This window comes from Equus przewalskii, chromosome 13, assembly GCF_037783145.1.
Source record: "Equus przewalskii isolate Varuska chromosome 13, EquPr2, whole genome shotgun sequence".
In the NCBI taxonomy this organism is placed as follows: domain Eukaryota; kingdom Metazoa; phylum Chordata; class Mammalia; order Perissodactyla; family Equidae; genus Equus; species Equus przewalskii.
In genome coordinates this window covers 49,309,958-49,333,893 of record NC_091843.1, presented here as the reverse complement: position 1 = coordinate 49,333,893, position 23,936 = coordinate 49,309,958, and the positions used below count along the sequence as shown (strand labels likewise).

Below are 23,936 nucleotides of genomic sequence, written 5' to 3'. Positions count from 1 at the left end.
ATGACCAGACATTAAAAGAAGATTTAAACTGTACTCCTGTGTTGTATTTCTGAGATCTGTTTTAGCTTTATTTTGCCAGGTCCATTAGTTGGAATACCGCTTGTAGCCAAGGTTAGGAATTTGAATCCTCTGTTGGTCAGTGAGTGTGTGTCACTGATTCTAAAGGGAATCCAGCAAGCTAGTGCAAATGCTTTCGCGTGAAAATCAATTCCCACCAATATTTAAAATTTATGAACTGAGTATGGTGCTTTGTGAGTAAATAATTATGCATTATTAAGTTGCTAGTTCAACCACTAACACTATCTAAGATTTCTATTAAAAGTAATATTGTAAAATAAAAATTTTAGCTTTTCCTATTGAAATGAAGCCAAAATAATGTTTGTTAAATTAAACTTCTCATTTCTCTTTTGTCCCTATTTCCTCCCTTCCTTTTCTCTTTACCAATACTCTTTTTTTTGAGGAAGATTAGCACTGAGCTAACATCTGCTGCCAGTCCTCCTTTTTGTTTTGCTGAGGAAGACTGGCCCTGAGCTGACATCTGTGCCCATCTTCCTCTACTTTATATGTGGGATGCCTGCCACAGCATGGCTTGCCAAGTGGTGCCATGTCTGCTCCCGGGATCTGAACCGGCAAACCCCGGGCCACCAAAGTAGAACGTGTGCACTTAACTGCTGTGCCACTGGGCCAGCCCCTCCTTTTCGCTTTTTTATTCCATTGAAATTAAACCCCTAAAATTTTAAATTGCAATAGAATTTTGTTATTTTTCATGTTTTTATAATAATTTGTGCTTTTAGACATTTAAAGAATTTTATTAACGAGTATATAGGAAAGTATAATCAGAATAATTTTTACTTCCTTCTAGAAGAAATGGCAACATATCTTCGTTATGTAAGAAGACTAGATTTTTTTGAAAAACCGGACTATGACTACCTAAGAAAGCTTTTTACTGACTTGTTTGATCGAAAAGGATATATGTTTGATTATGAGTATGACTGGATTGGTAAACAGTTGGTGAGTACACTGTGCTGTATAATAAAAGATTATTTGTAGCACTTTTCTTTTTCATGGTGCAGATCCTTGAATTGAGTTCAGAACAAATGATTTTTTAAAAGAGTTCATTTTATTTCCTTTCTATGGATATTTCAGGTAGCATAATACTAAAATTATTCTTTGAATTTTATAAAAACCCCACATTTGAACTCCCTGCTTTTCAGAGTGATGAATTATTTTGAGCTCTTCGTTCCTGATTTAGTTCTTAATGTAAAATTTACTTTTTAAAATATTCTAGTGATTACTTTATGAAGTCAACAGGTTTTGTTTTTTGTTTACTTCAGCCATCTTTCGAAACATTTGTAGTTTAAAAATATGTTTTAATCATTCTAGCAGCTTTAGGTTATCTCTTGGAATAGATCGATACTTAGAAATTGGAGCATGTGTAGGTTTTTAAAACTGTACCTAAGTTTTATAATAAAAAAGTTGTCTTGATTGTAACTGTGAGATTGGCGCTCATCGCTTAAAGAGACAAATTCTTAAACTATTTCTTTGAAGAGATGACTTCTATAAAAGCAAATAATTATTCTCACTAGTCTTGTTTTTTAATAAGTAACAATGTCTTACAAAATTTTCTTCACTTGTGGCTTACTCAGTGAATTTTTATCCATGTTTGGAACTACTGAGCTCTCAGATTCAACTAGTTTTCAATAATTGACTTGCTTAAGTGTTTAAACTATGTTTTTCTTAAATCCAAAGTGATTTGAATATATATGGTATCTATGATGCAAATCTGAATAAACTTTTGATCTTAACTTTTGAATTATATTTGAAAGTTAAAAAATTTTAAGCCTCTTCTAAGTCAAAATATTGACAATAAACAGTTTTGTTAGCTTAATTAAAAAATTATTTCCTTAATTTTCTTAAAATACTTTATTCTGTTTATATATTAGCTTTGAAAATGAGAGACATAAACATATTTAAACAAACATAAACAAGGAACTTTCTTTTTTTGATATGAAAATGTAACCTAAAAGTAAGGACAGATTGGAAGGTCTTTTGTTGATATACAAATAAATACTTGATAAAATATTTAAATATGTTGAAAAGACTTTAAAAAGTAGCTATGTTCTCTTTGATTTAATTTGTTAGCTTTAACAACATGTTTTGAGAATGTCTTTTCTTAAGGCCTTTATTTATGTGTCTTTTATTTTTCCCTTGACTCTTTTAAGCAGCTACATGATTTTAAATAAGACTTCTGAAATAGAATGTATTGATCCTAATTGTCATTGTATTGTAGCCGACTCCAGTGGGTGCAGTTCAGCAAGATCCTGCTCTATCATCAAACAGAGAAGCACATCAGCACAGAGATAAGATACAACAGTCCAAAAACCAGGTTTGCTGCCCTTTTAGATATAAAATTCTTAATTTGCTTCTGTTTTACTTTCTGATAGTCTATAAATATATTTGGTGTTTTCCTGTGCTCACATGACAGCTTTCTATGTGTGTATGTGTGTGCATATGTGTGTGTGAGTGTATACATACACGTGTGTACATACACATGTATGTACGTATTGAAGGATTGATGTACATATTTTTTTCTTCAGTAGATAAAACAGATTCTATATACACATATTAAGAATTGAAAATACATATATTTTCCATAAACTGTTTCCCCTAATGTTCACTATTACTTTAATAATCACATTAAAATATTTAATTATAAATTCCTAATTTGTGGTATAAATTAGTTTAAACTTTGAGCAATATTTGATATTCTATTAGAATGGAAGTACTTGGATACCCTGTTGGAATGAATTGTAATATCAGTCGATTTTTCTAACTATAGTCTAGTTTAGTTCAATAAATTATTTACTGAGTTTCTGGTATTTGAAAGCTACTGTTCTACACATTGCAGAAATGCAGAAGTAAGGAAACAATATAACCTCTAAGAAATGATCTTTTAACAGTAGCTAAGAGCTCAGTCTCTGGAATCAGACGTACCTGGATATGGCTTGACCCTGGGCAAATTATTCAATCTCTCAAAGCTTCAGTTCTTTCATCTATAAAACAGAAATAATGCATGTTAATTCCTAGCATACAGTTAAGCTTTCAGTAAATCTTAACTCTTGTGGCTGATGTTACTGTTATCATGATTATTATAATAAATTCACAAATAACTATAAGGCAGGATAAGTTCTATTGCATGAAATATATTAATAAAGTACCATGGAGGATCAGTGGGATATGTGGGATCTATAAAGATTTTGTGGAGAAGATGGCTTTTGAGATGAATCTGAGAAATGAATGGAATTGTTTTTTTTTTTTTATGAGAAAGAGTGGCCCTGAGCTAACATCTGTGCCAGTCTTCCTCCATTTTGTATGTGGGACGCCTCCACAGCATGGCTTGATGAGCGGTGTGTAGGTCTGAACCCTAGATCCGAACCTGCATATCCTGGGCCACTGAAGTGGAGCACGTGAACTTCACAACCATGCCACTGGGCTGGCCCCGCAAATGGAATTTTTAAAGGCAGATGAAGGAATAAGAGCATTTTGAGGAGAATGAAGAGTACAAAATATGAAGCAGAAATTTTTAAAAATGTAGAATTTGAGGACTAGCAGGCAGTTTGGAGAGTGGGTTCAAGATAAGGCATAGAAGGTCTATCGAGAGTGAAAAGTTTGTATTTCCTGGGTAAGGTAATTGAAAGCTGTTGCAATTTTAAGGAGTGTTTTCACTTTTCTCTTTTTTTGTAAAAAGAAGGTTTATTGAAGCCATCTTTGACATAAAAAATTTTGCTATCACCCCAAGTTTTTAAACAGTCTTTAGGATTTTTGGTTATAACCCTTTTTGGAGAAGGATAGTGCATTATCTTTTTTTCCTTTTACATCTTTTATCCCATTAGAGCTCAAGTGAGGGTTAAACAAGAGATGGACAATCAAAGGGAAGAACACAACTTATTAAAAATCATGGCAAAATGAAATGCTACATTTAGGAGATATTTAAAAATATTATGCTTTAAAGTACAGCCAATTTAAAAAGATTAGTTTTAGAATTTTGCCTTAGGAAAATGGGGACAATAAAGGGTCTTATGTATAAATTACTTCAAATATAGATGACAACTAGTTGATAGCTTGAGTACTCTGATAAGATGCTGTATATAGAAAGAAATGGCCAGAAGTCAAGACTTGGAGTTTGTGTTTTATAAATCAGAGTTAATTTTTCAAATGTGCTTGGAATAAAATCAATAATTCATGTTCCCTGAAGATCTCCACTTGAGCTGATAGGTATTATAATAAATGAATCTCTTCTTTTATTGTTGAATTAAATTATAATTTAAATATTTTAGAGTTTAACTTTCTACATATTTCAGACATGTCTTGCTGGCTAGATTGTGAGCTCACTGAGGGTGGAAACTATATTTGTGTAGTCCTTGTTGCACTAAATGTAGGGAGTCAAATTTTTTTTTCTGTAAATTCTTTAGGATAGCTTATATATTGAATTTGAAACCTGGATATACAGACGGTCATCATAACAGAAAAGTTGTATATCTTGGAAAAATTTCTTAAATATCTGTGAAGCAGTAAACAATTTAAGTTATATGGAAAACCCATAGTTCACAATTCCAATGGAAGAAAAGTTAATTCTTGAAATGACTGAAACCTTTGTAATGGCCCAGATAAACAATTTGTAACCTAGAGTCAAAGCTTGAAGTTCAGGGGATCCTGAAGTTTTGTAGAAAGTGTTGGGTGCCTGTAAATGTTTATTCTCAGGGGAAGTTGCATGACTTTTACTATCTTCTAAACGAAGTACGTGACTCCCAAATGTTGCCTGGTGTCCTAGGCAACATTTAGATATTTGATTCAATTTTAGCATCATTTTCAGTCTTTTCTCTTCTTTACATTTGATCTTATCTAATTTATTTCAGTTTAAGCTATAAATTTGCTGAATTCTGGTGATGAATTTGGAGGGTTTAGTGAAAAGACTAATTATAGAACTATCGTAATTGTTTTGGTGACATACTTCATGCCACACAGTATGTCATTTTGCATTGTACAATTTAATTTAGGAAGCTTAGTGCTGAAACTTTTATTCATTGTGTCTACTTGGATTTAACTTCTCTTCTCCCAAAGGATTGGTTAGGTTCCCAAATACTTAGGCCCCCTATAGCCCAATGTACTTGGCACTTTGTGGCAAGATTTTCTTGACTTTGGTTGAAAAAGAAAGAGCCCTGAAGGCTTTAGAACATGTGATTGTGGTAAGGAGCTAGGTAGTATTATTGGAAGAGCAGTAGGTTCTGAGTTTGAATCCCTGTTGTACTCCGTGCTATTTCTCTGACCTTAGGGAAGTGTTTAGCATCTTGATGTCTTCATCAGTAAAATGAAGGTGATACCATCTATCTCAAAATGAGATACACATGTAAAGCAGCTAGTGCAGAACCAACATGTAAGAGAAACTTTAAATATTGTGTTCCTTCCCCTTCTTTTTGTTAGCGCTATCCACATTTTCCTGAAATATAGAAATTGACCCCTATTCAGCCACTACTCCTAATTCTGCCAATAGAGTACTATTAGTTTGTGGTTATTGCCATGCAAATTTGCCAAGTCATCTAAAAACAGAAGGAATTATCAGCCTATTTCATGGAAATGGGTTCTGTAATTTGAACCAGATAAAAAGAGATCAAGGAAGCAAAGCGATTCATGTATGTAGGATTGTCATTTAAAAAAAAGTGTTTATCATATCCTCATAGTACTCTGTATAGCATTTCTCACTTTTCAAAGAACTTTTCTGTCTTCTCATATTATCCTCACAATCAGAAACAGCATCCTAAGCAGGAGAGACAGTTTTCTAGGATCCTAAGTACAGCTATTCAAGGACTATCATTTTTTATCTTGCCAGAAGTAGTTCCTCATCAGAAAACCAATGGGGACCTCTACTGTAAGAAAACGTAGTGGATGGCTTTTTAGTACTTTTATGATTTATTTGAAGTGCTTTCTTGGGCACGTCATTTTTACCTCCCTAGGTCTTTGTTAGCTTCACTTATAAAGTTAGTAGGTGGAGTCTATGATATCTAAAGACCTTTCATTTCTAAAATTCTATGCTTCTATTTTATTTTTATGATTGATCATTACATAATTGTAGAAATTTAACTAAAATCTGTCCACATACAGTATGCAAAGATAACTACATCTGTGATTCAGAATAGTCAGGATATTTTAAATTTCCTTTTATACGTTTGTTTTCTATATTACAAGGATGAGATGTTTAACATATTGGGTTTTTCTTCTTCCATGCATGCCACATGCATTAAATAAATGGCAGTCGGCAGACCACAGGGCAGCTTGGGACTCCCAGCAGGCAAATCCCCACCATTTGAGAGCTCACCTTGCAGCAGACAGACATGGTGGCTCGGTACAGGTATTTTCTGATTTTTGCATGAGTGATTATTTCCCAAATTTTACAACTAACCCTTTTTTGGAACTCATGGCATGATTTCATATCCTAATGAGAAACTTGTTGCTGAACTCTCCATAATACTATTCCTTTGTATTTAACCAAAAAGCAAAATTAACATGGTCTAGAAAGACCACCAAGGATACTAAGATTTTGCCTTTGTTCATTTTTGCAAGTATATGCAACAATATTTATGTCAGTCATACACAACAGGTTAGAAAAACAAACTGTATTACTTGAAATATATGTTAAACTTGATTTTCTAGTAATAAGCTCACTCTTTTTTAACGTTTTAAGTAATAGAACATTTTTAGGTCTTTTCTGTTTCATTGATTTTGCCTCCTTCAAACTTAAGTCAGTTAAATAGATATCTGACTTTTTTCATCCTTAGTTCTCAGAATGTACTTTCTGATTAATTGGTCAAATAAACATGACCCTAATTTTTATAATGGTGTATTTTATTTGTGCTTGTAGAAAATATCAAATGGAGAAAATAATTTCAAAGGCAAGTATTTATTAAATAATTCCCACAATTTTCTGGATATTTACAAAAATTTAAAGCAGTTCTTTATTTTGTGATGTGTTTCTTTTTTTCCCCTTTTCTATACACTTGAGATAGTTAGTATATTCTGCCCTCCCATGCCCCTTACATTTTAATCTTTTGTATGTATTGTAGAAATAGGAAAGGATTACTGAGTCTTACTCCTTTTAAAATGTTGGTTTAAGGTAATCTAAATCCTGGTTTAAAGTGATGGAAAGGATAAGTATTGTCTCAATCCATTTCAATTTAGAAACTTTTTGAAAAAATTGATCTTTTTCCTCCACATATTTTCACTTGAATAATTTTCCATTATGTTTTTATGAAATTTGCATTTTTCTTAGTGTGTGTATATGTATTTAATCTACTGAATCTATGCCCTGGATTTTATTCTTTCTTGATTTACATTCTAAAAAAAATCAATTCTTGATGAAATCTTATGAGTTTTCATGTTTTTCTTACCGTTAAATTTTAGAGATCATTTAAATTATGTAACCAAATATTTTTATAGAACTTTGTCGTCTGTGGAACTTTCAGTCATGTGTAATAGAAGTATTTAAATAGTTCTATAAAAGTCTAGACTGCGGGACTCAGAGGCAAGGGTGCCTGAATTGTGAAATTTTTTATGACCTCAATTCCTATAATTGGAAAAGTTAATTGAGCAAATTATATTTCATTTGCATAACACAAACTGGATTGTGTATATATCTGTATACATTTACAAGTTTCTAAGTGTTATATGTTATTATTGCAAATCTCTTGCTCAGTGTTCAGGGAAATCCACAATAATTAAGACACTATTTGAAAGCTTTCCTACCACTTCTGTACCAGTACCACAAATTTACTTTCTTAGCTTCTTCTTACTCCGTTGGATTCCTAAAGGTGGCTCATGGGATCTCTTTGGACCATCACAGGGTGAATGAGTTTGATTATTGGCTCATCGCTCCAGTACTTTATGTTCTACTTTTTCACGTGATTTCAAAGAGTTATTTCAATTCTGCTCATTTCTCATCATCTCTTTAAAACTTTTCTGCCTATAGAGACTATATCTGACTTCATTCTGAAATTCAATAAGTGATTAATTTTACTTACGAGAATTCTAGTAACACATAGGTCAAACAAAAAATTTTACACTGTTTTTATTGGCTTCTTGAATATATTTTACAACATTAACTAACCTGATATGATGAATATTAAACAAGTTTGACTGTCATGAAAACTTAGTAGCAGCCTAAGTAAAAATCATGCCTGAATCCTGCCCCACCCCAAAATATTGAATTCATAATTTATATCCTACCCACTTTCAAAATTTGAAAAGTTATGTGACTAATGAAATTGTATAATTAGACTAACTAAATTATAATTTAAAACTAGTAAGAGAGGAAAGAAAATTACCTAAAATCTAAGCTAATATAATTATTATAATAATTAAATAATACTACATGTGATTCTGAACAAAGCAAGGAAGGGAACCAATGTGTTCCATCATTCTCATCATCTGATAAAGGGTATAGATCAAAGAGAGAAAACCTTTCTACTAGTAGAAAAGTATGAGAAGAATTTGCCTTGGGGTTCTTTGTGTGATGGTTGTTAAACCACCTATTGGACAAAGTTTCAGGCATTTAATTTGCAGGAGATGCAGAGACTTTATATGGCAATTGAAAAACTAATCCTCAGTACTAAGGGCATATCATCAAATAGTTTCTTTGGAAAGACATTTCCATAGTAAGTAGATAGCTATCTAGTAATAAAATGTGGCACAGATTTAGCATATTCATAGGCAGAGTTAGCAGTTACGTAAAACAAACCACTTTGGGCCTTGACATTGCTCTCTCCTCTATCGCTGCACTCTTCCATGTGTCTGAGAATTGCTGTTAGTGTGGCAGCACAAAGCACTCCAGGCTGGTTCCAGTTGGCATGCAAGGTGAAACTTCTTGCCATTTTGACCTACAGAAAGATCCTCAGATATTTATTATTTCAGATGTGCTTTTATAGGAACCAAATAGTAGAGTTTAAATTTGAACTCCTTATCTTTCTGGAATTATTATGTATATTACAGATCAGATATACAGGTTACCATTGATTTCATTGTGGTTGAAAGCACAAGCTCTGGAGTCAGATTTGAGTTCAAATTCTGTGCCTTTGATTACTCATCAGTGAAATGGAAATATTCATAATACTTTTACCTCATGGTTTTGTTGTGAGAATTTAATTTTTTAAAGAAGTATTTGGCATAAATGCTGGGGCTTAGGAAGTGCTAAATAGTAGAATAATCTATTGCTTTTGTGAGAAACTTGACCAGTATTTTTATCCATCTCTGGGAAGTGAAGTGAAAAGGTGCAGCCAAAAGAAAACATCATCAAATGGAATTTATCTAATTTTATTCTCTCTCTTTAGTGAAATCATGTTAATTGGTTAACCAGAGGATACAGCTATACATTTGATAAACTTTTCCCACTCAAGAGACTAAGAATAACATTTAAACATCTAAAGAATTTATTTTGAATCTTTTCTTGGCTTGTATGTGTTAAGCTTCTAGGGGACTCAACTGTGCCCCTCTCTGCTCCCCTTAGTGTCCTTGGTAATAAGAAACTTAGACCTTCCACTCAGTTTCTTGGCCAGTCATTATTTGGCAAATATATACATATATATAATAAAAATATATACACAAACACTCACACTCACTAATGTCTACTAGGTGCTAGGCACTGTGCTACTTTCTTTGAATAAAAAGAATAACAGAAATATGGTGCCTGTCCCCATGGAGCTTTCAGTCAATGCAGAAAGCTAATAAGTAGAGTGATAAGTGGAGAAAGTACAAGGTACTATGAGAATGTATAGGAGAAGTACTTCACCTGGATTTAGTGGGTTAAGATTTCCTGGAAACAGTGTTATCTATTTATATTCTACTTTTTTGCGTGTTTTCAAAGTGAGGAATCGGTAGGAGTTGGCAGTTCAAGAATGTAGAAGGGCTCAAGAGAGGAGTGTAGCAGGCAGAGAATGAAGTCTATGTAAAGTTGTGGAGGAGAGGGAGACATACTGAGGAGCTGAATAAAATTCAGTCAAGCCGGTATGTGCTGAGGAAGGAGGCTGAGAGGTAGGGAGGAGCAAATCAGGAAGGACCTAACAGGTCTCGTTATAAAATTCGGACTGTATTCTGAGGATACTGGGTAGCTATGGAGGAATAGATAGAGAACTGACTTGATTAGATTAGTGTTTTCTAAAGATTGCTTTTGCTGGAGACTAGGTTGAAGGGAGACAAGTCTGAGGCAGGGACAGAGCTATGAAAAGGCTATAGCTGAGGAAAAATGATAGGTAGTGGAGAGGAAGAGAAATAAAAAGGACTTGAAAGATAATTAGGAGGTAGAATTTAGTTGGGTATGGGGGCTGAAGGGAGAGGAACGGTTCAGTTATCCCTTTTTGATATATTTCTACCTGGCAAATCTGGATCTCCAAAATTAGATTTTAAAATGTACCACTAGCAACAGATAGTGCTAATCTCTAATTCCTTTGTAGCTGTGCCTTTGACTGTGGCGCAACAGCATTCAGTTCGGTGCTAACTGAAAACCTGATCCTATAAAGCTGAGAGGTAATTGCAAGCAGAGGGAAGAAGACAAATATTAAGAACCCTATTGAAAAGCTGTTTTACATGGTATGGTATACCTCCTGATTGTTTGGAAATCTCCTCTAGTTGTACAGCCATTGGTTTGCATTTAAGAAATAATGTGACTGAGTGCCTGGGGAAAAAGGGCAGAATCACAAATGTTGCAGATGTGTTGTGCAGCCAGGCACTGCCGATGAAAATGAAAGAATAACGTTAATTATTGTAATAAGAAGTCTGGTATTTTAGTTAGTATAACTTTAGAAGTGCAAGTACAGGTGATGATAACAGAAAAAGAATCAGACAAATGTATCTTGAAATGGTAAGAAAATGTGTAGTTCAAAGTCAGAGGGGTAATAGATGCTATATCTCTGTCAGTTCTCCATTATGCTAATTATTAATGCTGACCTTTCTAATACATTTCAAATAACAAATTTTCTCTATCAAATCTTTGAAAATACAGAGGTACTAACAAGGAGAAAAACTCAGTGATTAGTACAATTATATCTTTCTATTCATCATTTTCTGGGGTACTGAAATCTGCAAAAGAAAGCTTGTAGAGGAGAGTAGTTATGTACATGCCTTTGTTACATGAATAACTTCCAACTCTTCTCCTTTAGTTGACTTTAGGAAATTTGTTGTCTGGTTGTCATTGGGGTAGATCAGCATTGCAAATTTCTTTTGATATATTATTTTACAGTAACATTGTAATAGCATCTCAGAAGACTGGAATACTCAAGAACATAGTGCTCTGCTCTTTCACTTCTGTGAGTGAAAGTTAGGTTGAAAATCTGTTTTGGTTTATCTTTGTTGAAAGTTGAATGAGAATGTCACTATGCCTTCAGGTCGTGAGTTGGAATATCAAGAATATCAATTATAACTGTAGCTGTAGATTTTAGAATGTGTAAGAGAGTTGGTTTCCTATAGTACCTGTGAACCCTAGCAAAGGTCCAATAAACTCATTGGGAGTTACTCTTAACTATATCTCATTTATCAGTATACTTTCTTAGAGGTGACTTTTAGCAAAAGCTGAGTGTATAAGGAAAATATATAATGTTTTAGTATTTCTAATATGTTTATGGATTAGATGGAGATCTGGTTAATTACGTATTGAGTCTTTACCGAGCACTTGGTAATATGCTTACAAGAGCTCACATAGAAATTAGGAAGATAGTAGTAAAACTAATTTGTATGAATTTATTGTATTTGGAAAGTATATTAATTGGCCTTTTAAGATCATTGACTACAAAGATACTGTGTGTTATCTTTGTACTCAAAAGTCTATGTGAATGACTTTCTTGGGAATTAGATTGGCAGACAGCCATTAAGTGAACCATCATTTATCTCCCACACTTAGCTGCAGTCTGTGCTCCTCCACTCCCTTAAACCCTGGTAAACGAATAGTAAAACTGCAGTCTGGGTGCCTTTTTTTTTTTTTTACCTCTTAAAATAAGAAGTGCACTAAGTTTCTTATCAAAGTGGGAATATCAGAGAAAATTTCTTTAAAAACAATAAGAACAAAAAACCCTGTAAGACACCTGAATTATTTTTTGAAATGTTAAGCCTTGAAGCATGTCATTTTTACATATACTTTCGTTAAGGAAATAAGCCTGATAAACACTTACATTTCAGAGACTGTTATGTTTTAGTTCAAGTTATAATTCTAGAAGTGTCATCTAAATGGAATTACTCTTTAGAATTTGACTTATAAAAATAATTTGTATATATTTGATTGATTGATTTAGATTTCCAGGAATATAGTGACATTATTTATAATATTATGTCTTTGTTTCTTCTTTGTAAAATCCCTTTGGAAAAAAACCCACTAGTTTTCTTAAGTGAAAACCATTTTAATGCCATGATACACTCTCAAGTCACTGGTGTTAAGTAGGCTAACTTTCCAGGAGAACTGTGTTATCACATTGATTCCATTCTGACCCTGGGATATTGGCTTTGACTCAGAGGCTTAGGGAATCTGGGAAACCCAGGAAAAATTACAATAAAAATTTACATAAAGGAAGTTATTACTTCCTTCTGGCCTGGTTCTGGTCAACCAGGTAAAATGGGATTTGAAACCTTTCACTAAAATAAAGTTTACTAAAGTCAGGTATGACTGTGTGTGAACTGAAGTAAGTCAGATTATATAATTACAATGCATATGTAATTGCTGTTGCTGAAAATTTAGAATAGCTGGGTTTTAAATTTTCAATTCTATGACTTAAAGTAAGGGAAGACACGTTAGAAGAGCTGCCTGTAATTCAAGATGGGGTTCCTCCAACTATGTGGGGCCATTGAAGAAAAAGGAGGAAAAGAAACCTGTTGAATATTACGTTGAGGGAAGAGCAGTGGAAATTGTTCAGTGAACTGTTTTGATTATCTACTACATGTGAGGCACTGCTAGTTAAAGGTAGTGAGAACACAAAAGTGTAAGGTAAGAATTCTGCTTTCTAGCTCCTTTCCAATTCAGTGTAGGAGCTCTGACATTTTAAAAATTGAGAATAAAGAACCAAATTATGTTTGATATTTAGAGCAAATAATTGTTTTTAAATGTTTTCAGAAAGAGAGAGAAATAAAGAGAAAAAATTGACACAGAGCTCAATAAAATAACAGAAAGGAGGAAGTAGGTGCCCCAGAAGCAGAGAGTCAGACTTAGATGTAGGTCTGTTCCTCTTGGGAACATGTCCCAACACGTTCCTCTCCTTGGATTGTCTCTAAAGATGATCAAGGCAGTTTTGTGTGTTTTCAGCTAAGGCACAAATGCAGTGTTCATTTTTAAGTACTTGTTCCACATCGGATAAAGGAAAATGAACTTCCATAATTCCTGCATTAATTCAGATATATTGGTTGGTTTCTAGTTACTTTCCTTGGCGGCAGGGGAGCCTTTTTCTCCATGCTAGAATATCAGGTCCTTGAGGGCAGGGATGTTTGTCTTGTTTGTGGTATTCTAAGATCCTAGAACACTGCCTGGCACATTGTAGCCTCTCAGTAAGAAATTTTGAGTTAATTAAGTTTTAGAAATATGGGGCTCTGTAAATGGTACTCTTAAGTCTAATGATCAGCTGTCAACTCTGGTGCCTAGGCCTTTGATATGTTAACATTTTTTTTCTTATGAAGAGATCAGGTAGGGGAAGCATCTAAGATGATTCTTAGATTTTGAGCCTGGAGATATGGGGAGATGGTAGGGCTTTAATAGAAATTGGAACCACAGGAAAAGTAACAAATTTAAGAGGAAGTGTGATAAATTTTGTTTTGGAAATATTGAGTTTGAGGTGCCAGTGTTGGTCTAGCTAAATGAACATGTGGGTGAGTGGTTAGGCTCAGGGAATCCTTTACATAGAGGTGATAGATGAAGCCATGATTGTAGGTGAAACTGACAGTAATAATGGTGGCCACTGTTTATTGAGATCTTACTCTATGCCAGTCATGGTGCTTTATAAATTGATTTCATTTCATCCTCATATCTACCGTGTTAGGTAGATACTGCTGTTTCCCATTTCATGGTTGAGAACACTGAGGTTTAGCAAGATAGGTATCTTTCCCAGGATCACCTAGCTAGTAAGTGGTAGAGCCAGGTTTTGAATCTACCTTACTCATCTTACTCCAAAGTCATCAGCTGCTGCCAAGTGATACAGAAATGTACAGGAAAATCAGGACTGAGCAAAGACCACTGAATATATTTCCTAGGAATCATTGGCAACCTTCCTAGGAATCATTGGCAGCCTTCAAGAGAACTCTTATTAGAGTTGTAATGTGGGGACAGAGTACAGAGTGCAAGGAGTTAAGGAATAAATGAATGGAAAATTTTATGAAAATGGAAGTAGTAAATTAAAAAGGCAAGTTAGGGGAAAGCAAGAATAAATAGGACAGTAAAGTGACTTTGCAGGACCAAGAGAATTTGGGAGTTTTCTTAGGGTTTTTCTCTTGTCTTAAGATTCATTCATGCATGTATGCATTCATTTATTTCAGCAAATATTTATTGAATGCCTGTTCTGTGCCAGGTGTAGTGGGGAGATACAGCAGGAAACAGCACATGGTTTTGCTGTCACAGAGCTTAATTTTTCTTTTTTTTTTTTTTTTGAGGAAGAGTAGCCCTGAGCTAACATCTGCTGCCAATCCTCCTCTTTTTGCTGAGGAAGACTGGCCCTGAGCTAACATCCGTGCCCATCTTCCTCTATTTTTATATGTGGGACGCCTGCCACAGCATGGCTTGATAAGCCGTGCATAGGTCCACACCGGGGATCCAAACCAGTGAACCTCAGGCCACCAAAGCAGAATGTGCAAACTTAACTGCTGTGCTGCCAAGCTGGCCCCACAGAGGTTAATTTTAATGGAGGCAGGGATGGAGATGTGTCAAGAAACACGTCAATCAGTCAGTGAGGAAAACATCAACATGGATAACTGCTATGCAAACAATTAAAAACAGAATATAACTGAATGTGACTGAACAGAAGCTTTAGATTGTATGATGGATAATGCCTGTTTTAGAGACATTCTCTGAGAATCTGAAAGATAAGAAGACAGCCAATAAGCAGGAAAAGAACAAGGCCTTAAGGTGTAAATAAGCTTGTCATTATTGGTTGGAAGCTAGAGAGCAAAGAGGAAAGTGGTATGAGATCAGAGTAGGCAAGATTCAGATCTTGTGGGGCTTTGTAAATTAGGGTAGAGTATGGATCTTTATTCTAAACAAAATTAGGAAATCGACACTTGAAGAGTTTTAAACAGAGAATTATACTGGATTTAATTTACATCTTAAAAGGAGCACCCTGGTTGTTGTATGGACAATATATTAATGGCAGGGGATATAAGTAAAAGCAGAGGACCAGTTATTAAGCTTTTACTCGTATTTACACGAGAGAAAATGGTGGCTTGGACTGAAGTCCTGGTAGTAGCAGAGTAGGGAGAAATGATTAAGTTTGAGATGTGTTTCGCCGGAGGATTTAATAGGACGTGCTGATGGATTAGATGTGGATTTTAAGTCAAAGAGAGGAATCATAGTGACTCCTGGATTTGGGGCTTGAACAACTGGGTGAATGAATGGGCAATATGAAAGGGAGACCTGGGCATGATTACAGATTGAAGTGAAGGATCCATTGGAAGGAGCGTTGTTGAAGTTTGCAAGGAAAGTAATTCGTGTTGTAGCCAAGTACCAAAGGAGGTGAGCACATAAGAGGGAACAGATTGAGACGTAAGTGTAAGAGTTAGCCTATAAAACCAGAAGGAAGGAGACAGAGATTTCAAGATGAAAAGGAAATAAGTTGAAAAGCAAATATTGGATAGCCTTGATCTTTAATAAAAAGCTAGATCTATTTGTATATTCAGTTATGTACAACTACATACTAATTGTTTTATGTTCCTCATATTAACTTTCTCATTTAAATGCTTTAACCTTAATTATGTTTAACACTGTGTAACCAATTATTTTGTGTATATATAATTTTTTTTTTTTGCAGGTTGTAAGTTCTACAAATGGAGAGTTAAACACAGATGATCCTACTGCAGGACGTTCAAATGCACCCATCACAGCCCCTACAGAAGTAGAAGTGATGGATGAAACCAAGTATGTGTTTGTTCTGCTTCTTTTAGTAACATTTTGTTCTTAAACTGCATGTTTGAGATTTATAGTCATGTACAATTATTTCAGGAAATTTTTTTCAAGGAGTAAGTGCATGTAAAAAAAGTGGTATGTTTAATTGTTTTGATCACTCAGTTTAAAATAGTGCTATTCCAGTAAATATTTTAATAATACAAAAATAGTTATTTAAGAACTGTGCTCAAACTCATATTTAGAATAAACAGCATATTTTTAGCTTTTTATTTTTAGGAATGTTGATGTATGAAAGTTATTGCTGTACTATAGATGCTCTTTTATTTCTGTAAGCATAAGTATTAATTTTATAGTATCCTGCATGCATTAATAATTAGTTTTAAATCTTTTTGTGAATGTAAAGTATAATCTGCTTGGAAAAAATTAAGCATGAAAACCAATGTGATAATTTCAATATGGGCTGTTTCTGATGATCTCTCTCTCTCTCTCTTTTTCCTTGTATTTTTTTTGTGTATAGCTGCCAGAAAGTGTTGAACATGTGGTGAGTTCTCAAGTGTAGGCAGGCAGAAATAGCTCCGCTGACTGTAATTTCAAAGATTTAGCACCATTTTGTGTTTTTTAAAAAAAAACCTTTCAACATAGAAATCGTAATTGGTAAAAGTTGTTCAAAAGTATTTGATGTCATTTATGTTACCTCTGAAAAGCAAGAAATAATTGTGTGAGGAGCTCTTTTGCCTGCTACAACTTTTTTGCTTCAAGTGATGTAGAATTGGGGCACTTTTTTATTGAGTGGATGTTGATACACCAACCCTGCTTGTGCTTGTGCATTTGTTCTGTAACACAGAGGCTTTGTTTGCTATTTTATTTTAAATAGAAAGACAGGTTTTTGAGTTAAGCTTCCTTTTTTCCTGTTTGTAATTGTTAAATACACGTAGCAAACCCCCATGCCCGCCCCGATAGTATCACTAAAACAGTATTTCATTTACTAATTTTATTGCCATTGAATACACATGGTACACAATCGATAAATTTCATGATAAACTATGGTGAGAGAGTGTTACGAAAAATCATCTACATAGTTCCTGCTAATTGCAGATATTATGAAAAATAATATTCCTATTAGTTGAAATAATGTTGAATTTAAACTATTTTCTGACATTTGCCTTTAGATGTAATGCTGTGTTTAAAATGCTTCTCTCAGTGTCAGAACAAATTCTTAGTCAGCCTTGGAGTGAATAAAGAAAGTTGCTTAGATTAGTAAATTTTGGAACATCCTACTCATATCCCAAAGGAACCTAACTTCCAAAATAAGGCTTATTTGCTGGCTGCAAGATGAGGAAACTTCTGTGGATATTTCCTTTTAAAGAGTAATGATCAAGTATCAATTTTAGTCAGTCTTGTCTATGGAATTTATTGACAGTATGACTTAGTTTAGTGGATTTCAGGATATAATTAGTCATCTACATACTTGTGCATTTTTACATCAAAACTAAAAACAGCAGTTAATGCTTATTTGTGTGCGGTTATAACTAAGGACAGTTATAAAAGTAGGGTGGCAGTGTGGCTGATTAGAATGCACGTGTCTTTTGCAGTTAAACATAGGTTATAGAATCCTACTTCTGCCCCTTACTTGTTACCTTCTTCAGGCTTGTTGCTTTTTCTGTAAAATGAGGCTAATAATACCTACCTCATAGATTCTTGAGAAAATTAAAAGTGATAAAGCACTGGTATTTTGTCTGGCACATGGCAGGTACTCAATAGCTGTTATTACCCCTATTTTTCTCCACTTCCAGCTGCCAGTGACCTTTCTCATGTTCGTTGGCCCAGGCTTGTACTTCTTCCGTCACTGTCCCCAATTTTTACTTCTATACCCACATTCTTCACTGAAACTGGCTGTTCTGGTTTACATCCTCCTAGAGACCTGCCTTCAACTGGATCTATTACGTTTTTCCATTTATTCATTCAACAGTTGCACTGCTTGGATTTCAGAAATATCTAATACTGTCCTTGCCCTTGAGTAGATTACACATCAGCAGGGAAGATTGCGATTGTATTAGTATATGTCACTATATGATAAATACTATGAAAAAATATATAAAGGCTTTTTAAAGATAGAAAAGTATGAAAGAGGATGTTAGAGCTTGTAAAGAAAAAGACTACTTACTGGCAAGATGATGAGAGCATGCTTTATGGAGGTGTTTTTGAAGAATGGCATAGTAATTTAGTTGAGGTGGGTGTAGGGGTGTATGTTTATGGGTTTGGGTTTCTATCTGTACGTGCTGGAAGATGAGAAAAAAGGAAGTGATAGGAAGGCTATTCCTGAAGGAAAGCTTCTCCATTGCTTGGAGCATCAAGTCCAGATTGCTTGGTGTGGCACCAGCGCCCCTCCTCCCTTTCATAGTGCGGCTCTGCCTGTCTTTCCCATTTTCCATTCTGAACCCTTTTTTCATTGGTTCCTTAAGTCTGCCATTGATATTTTATTCTCTTTATCTATGTTCCACTTTTTGAAACTTCTTGAATTTCTTGAAAATAAGGCCTTTTTCATCTTCAGATCCCCAAGGCCTGAAATAGTATGCCTCAATAAATTATTACTAAATAATTGACTAAATAATGTAGTGTATCCATACATTGGACTATTAGTTGACAATATAAAAAAATGAAATTGAAAACATTATGCCAAGTGAGAGAAACCAGATTCAAAAGGCCATATATATCATGTGATTCTGTTTCTATGAAATGTCCAGAATAGGCAAATATATAGAGACAGAAAGTAGACAGTGATTGCCTGGGGCAGGGAAGAGGAGGATGGGAATGACTGCTAATAGTAAGGTGTTTCTTTATGGGGTGATGAAAATGGTTTGAAGTTAGATAGTGGTAATGGCTGCAAAACTCTTTGAATATATTAAAAACCACTGAATTGTACACTTTTTAAAAGGGTGAATTTCATGATATGTGAGTTATATCTTAATAAAGCAGTTATTTTAAAAAAAATGGATGGCAATCCATGATTTCAGTAAAGGTTTACTCCAGATGGGTTACAGAAATCCTCAGAACTTCCCTAATTCTTCATTACTTAAAAACTTTCTTTAGACACATAACAGGTTGTCTTTCCTTTGATCAGGGTTAGTCGAACAGTCTTACAAGTTTATTATTGCATTCCTCATATCCTCTTGGTCTGTGATTAAGAAATGTGAACAGGATTTATTTTTCTGCTTTTTATTCTACAGTGGACATTTTAGAGTCTCTAGTTTCCTAGAATAGTACCTCAGAAGGTAAATATATGATTTCCAAGTGCTAGAAAGTATTCTATTCCCCCAAGTATGAAGTGGCTCTTTCATTAGTAATGAGATTTTGCTTTCCTCTTTTTCTGTAGCGGAGAATTTTTTTCAAGACAGATAATACAAATGGATCATTTGTTCCAGGAATTTAGGATAACACATCTTGCTTTAGTGTAGTTGTTGAGTTTTTAAGTAGTATGAAATTATCATTTTTTTTCTTTGTTTCTCTTTCTTTCCCCTTTCCAACATTTACTGGATAGTTATTGTGTGTTCATATATGATGATTATGCAGATAAGTCAAGGCCCTTGTGTCCCATTAGAGAAGATAGTAAGTACACCAATGACTTTTTCATAGTGGTTTCAACCCTGGCTTCCTATCACACTCATCCAGGGAGTTTTAAAAATATGCCAGTGCTTAGGCTGCACTATCAGAGTTTCTGATTTAATTGATCTGTGCTGGGGTCTGATTACCAGTATTTTTAAAACGCTTTTAAACTGATTCTAGGGAACAACCAGGATTGAGAATCATTGGTCTAATACAAGGCATTATAGGATTGGCACTATAGAATACAATGTTTGTTATTGGAGTTTAGAGACTGGAGTATGCACTTCTAGCTGGGAAGATCAGAGAAGTCTTCACGGGTAAGGATATATTTGCACTAGTTTTCCAAGATGAGTATGATTTGGCAAAGGAGGTGGATAGAGGGAGTCAGAGAGAAGAGGTAGAGCAATGATGTGGAGCAAGGAAGGAATGGGGTGGGTCTGAGGAGTAAGCCATGTGGGGAGAGAATGTGTGAATACATTGATGGGAACTGAGATCCAATAAGTGTTCAATCTCAAAGGGCCTTAGTAGCCAAGTGAAAAAAACCAGACGTCTTTTCACAGCACAAGAAAGCAAGCTGTGGATATCAAGCCAGTAAAAGATATAATCAGATTGAACCATAGGAAAATTAATTTGGCAGCAGTTTTGAGGCTTACATCATTTCCTGTAGTTCATCAAATTTCAGAAAATCTTCCTTTCTTTCTCCCCTAGGATAGGCTGCCTGGAAAGGAATCCTAATGGAGGGTGAGAGAAGAATGGAAATAGGTTGGAACCAAATTTTAGGAGCTGTGGGGACTTAATGCCTTAGACGGTGGAGAACCGCTGCTGAGATTAAGGAGGATAAGGGCATAGCCATATTTATGATGGGGGAAGTTTGGATGGCGGATTGGAGAGAGGAGACACTTAGAGTGGGAAGTCACTTAAAAGGCTCTTAGCAATGGTGGAAGTGAGAAGTTCCGAACTAAGCCAGCATGAGAGGATGGAAAATTTTGAAAGTCGTTTCAGACTGGAGGGACTAATTGGATGTGAATGAAGAGGAAGAAATTTACGATGAGGTTGAGTCTGCAGGTTCCTAGTTAGAGTGGTTATATGGGTGGTCTTGCTCTCTGATCTAAACTCTTCTTGCTTAACTAAAGAGTTCCTCATTTTAAATCAAGAGATCCAGAGATATAAATTACATTTTAGGTATACATTTTAAGGGGAAAAAATCCCTTGTCAGAGAATTAAAGATTAGATGTCATAAAAGATATTTTCCATATATTCGTCACCCCAGGTGAAGAGAGGATAGATTCTAGAGTCTTAAGTGGATAGCGCCTGGCAGGTCCCAGCAGTCTCTCAAGTACAGGATGAGCCGGTGAGTCTTTGTAGAAGGACAGATAAGAACCTCAGATCCAGACAGAGAAGCATGCTTCAGTTTCTGGGTAGGTCTGTGAGAAGGAAGTATATGTCAACAATCCAGGAAGACAAGCCAAATTCTACATGAAGAAGAGGACAATGAGTAAAAGGGACATGGTGCAATATCAGTAGCAAAGTCTTGACTCTCACTATGTATGTTTTCTACCAAGTTAGGGCTTTGATCTGTTATAATTTCCTGTTTTCTACCTAAACTCTATTTAAAGCAACAACCTTAAAGTTCATCAGAAGCAGGACTTAGTGTTTACTCCCAAAGGATTTAAGAGTAGAGATGTGGCTTCAGAGCTTTTAGGCTAGCTGCGGAATGATCATGTCAGAAGCATGAACCTGACTTGTGGGAGCGTAGTGGCTCAGTGGAACCACATAAGCAATAATCAAAAAAGAGCCAAGGAAAAGAGAGGCATTGACAAGAATGTGATTTAGATGTTTGGTAAGCTTAATCAGTTTCCCCAAGGTAATTGTCAACAGTCCAGATCTGAAGAGACCCCAAATGAGCTATGAACTAATGTATGAGAAAATGTAGCCACTGAGCAGCAAGGGGCTAAGATATATTTAAAAATTTTAAAGGTTTGAATAATTTTTTAAGACCAGATAATTGAGTTTATTGATAAAAATAGCTTGCTCACATCATCTCTGAGAACCTCTGTATCTGCTGATTCCTGGAATCTTTGCTATTATTTGTAGTTATTATTACCAATAACTTTTTCCCCCTTTCATGTGTACCAAGTATTAAAATTACATTGCCTCTTTTTATGCATTTGCCTGCACTCATATAAATTCATGGCATGATGTCCACTCAGTATCTCCTGTGCTCAGCTCAGAGCATCTGGGACAAGGCCTCATTGGAATTAGAGAAGCGGGAGGGGCGACCTGGCTGCATCTAGAGAGCAGTGCTTCTGGGGATTGAGACTCCCTTAAGAATCTAGTGCAAGCCATTTTTCACCAGAAAAGCTTCCACAGCCCCTAAAATCGGCGTTTTTTGAGGTTTCACTAGGGTTTGTGGTTTATGGGTAAGAACTTTAGCTTTGGAATGTACTTTAGAATCTTGACTAGGTTCTTACTCTAGGAGTTGCATTTATGAGGCAAATCATTTTTTCATTAAGTGAGGAACCTTGTGCCCATTTGTAAGATGTATCTGTGAGCAGGATCTTATGAAGCTTACGTTCTATGTGAAGGCAGATAATAAGCAAATAAATAAAATAAATTCAGATTAGTACTTAAGTATTGAGAGGGAAATAAAACATTTATGTGACAGAATGGCCATATGGCAGCAGAACTATTTTAGATTGAGTGCTCCCGCACAGGAGACAATTGAGATGAGACCTAACTTCTTGATCACTAAGACTATAAATGAGTCGTTTTGGTAATGACTTTTAAAAAACCAGCCCCGAAGTTAAATATCAATTTCCTTCTTAACTTCTGTAAGTAAGTATATCATATTTTGAGAGCATCTGTGTTGTCTCTCTGTATTTGGATGCATTCATATTGCATAAAGCAAGGCTGCCCTCTGGTGGTAGTCTGTTTAATAGCATGCCAGCTTTACTTCTGCAAATCTGTTTCAAAGGTGTGCTCTTAATTTAGTGGGATTTATTTGTGAAAAATAGATATCTTTTTTTTAGATTGCTTTTGAATTTAAAAGGCCTTTACAATTATAATTTATTTGAACATCTTATTTAGTCTCAAATAAATGCTTGGAGTGGTTTTCTCTGTTCAATGATTTTTACACGGTTGAAGGAAAGATTACCTAAGAAATGGGAAGAAAACTCTCAGAACTGAAAGCAGATTAATGATACTGGAAAAATAAGCAAGGTGAATTGCTAATACAAGTGTAGGAAATGTGAGACTTGAACTTGTTTATCGAAACATGTATTATATTAAATTCCCCATTCCAAAAGGCTTTATACCTTACAACACTTTCTCAGTAGAAAATTGTTAGAAAAATGTATTTTGGAATTTGAAAAGATAAACAACAGTATTTAGGAACAGCGAACATTATTAATAGGACTTTACATTAAATGGTTAATAAATTTCCATTAAAATATCATATTCTTAAATTTAATAGTCTAAATATTTGGTCTGTTTCCTCTAAATACTAATTTTTTAATGTTTTGGTTTTTGCAATATGGATGTTTTCGCTTTCCTAAGTCTTTAATTGAAAGTTTCTTTTTGGAATAATGGTTTTCATCTCTTACAGAGTAGTTTGACGAATAATTTTTTGTTTTGCTTTTGTATTTTAGAGAATTCATATAAGAGATTTGAGAAAGTATTAGGTAGCTGACAGGAAATAAGTTTGACTATTTTTCTAAAACCAGGGAAAATCTATTTTACCTATAGTCTTCATTTACAGTGTTAGCTCTTTTCAAGGCCTTTGATTGGGCAATTTATTTCCATTCTTTTTGGTAGTAACCTCAAAGGAAAATTCATAAAGATTGATAACTGCACGTGTTTCTAGTTGAATCTTTATCAGGTGATATATATAATTTTGAATTATTCACATTCCATGGTCTAGTCATTATGTGCTGTTTGAGTGCAGTTAAAAATGCAATTGTGTAATTTGGTTTTGAAAGCCATGTAGTCATTCCATAATCATGGCATAAAGCACAATAAATGGTCTGGAATTATTTTGGACTAAAGATAGTGTGGATGGAGAGATTGTGTAATTTAACTGGACAGTGTGGATTTCTGTTTACCTTTATTTCACAGAAAGATATAAAAGATATCTAGCAAGCATTTCATTTTTCATAATCTTTTACTGAATAGGACACTTAAAGCTGTACTGTCTCTATTAGGCTTAGCT

General features: G+C 34.7%; 1 protein-coding gene across 26 annotated transcripts in view; it reads left to right on the top strand.

The window, feature by feature from the left end:
• CSNK1G3 (casein kinase 1 gamma 3) overlaps positions 1-23,936 on the top strand; it is a 104,819-nt gene that overhangs the window by 76,967 nt on the left and 3,916 nt on the right. For 3 of the 26 annotated variants that reach the window (XM_070569386.1, XM_070569387.1, XM_070569388.1), the window contains 5 exons: positions 863-1,011; positions 2,291-2,386; positions 6,311-6,406; positions 16,032-16,138; positions 16,644-16,667. In XM_070569386.1, coding sequence (XP_070425487.1) covers positions 863-1,011; positions 2,291-2,386; positions 6,311-6,406; positions 16,032-16,138; positions 16,644-16,667 — 472 coding nt within the window. The remainder of the gene's footprint in view (positions 1-862; positions 1,012-2,290; positions 2,387-6,310; positions 6,407-16,031; positions 16,139-16,643; positions 16,668-23,936) is intronic. The other 23 variants (XM_070569403.1, XM_070569404.1, XM_070569405.1 and 20 more) reach the window with 11 other exon arrangements.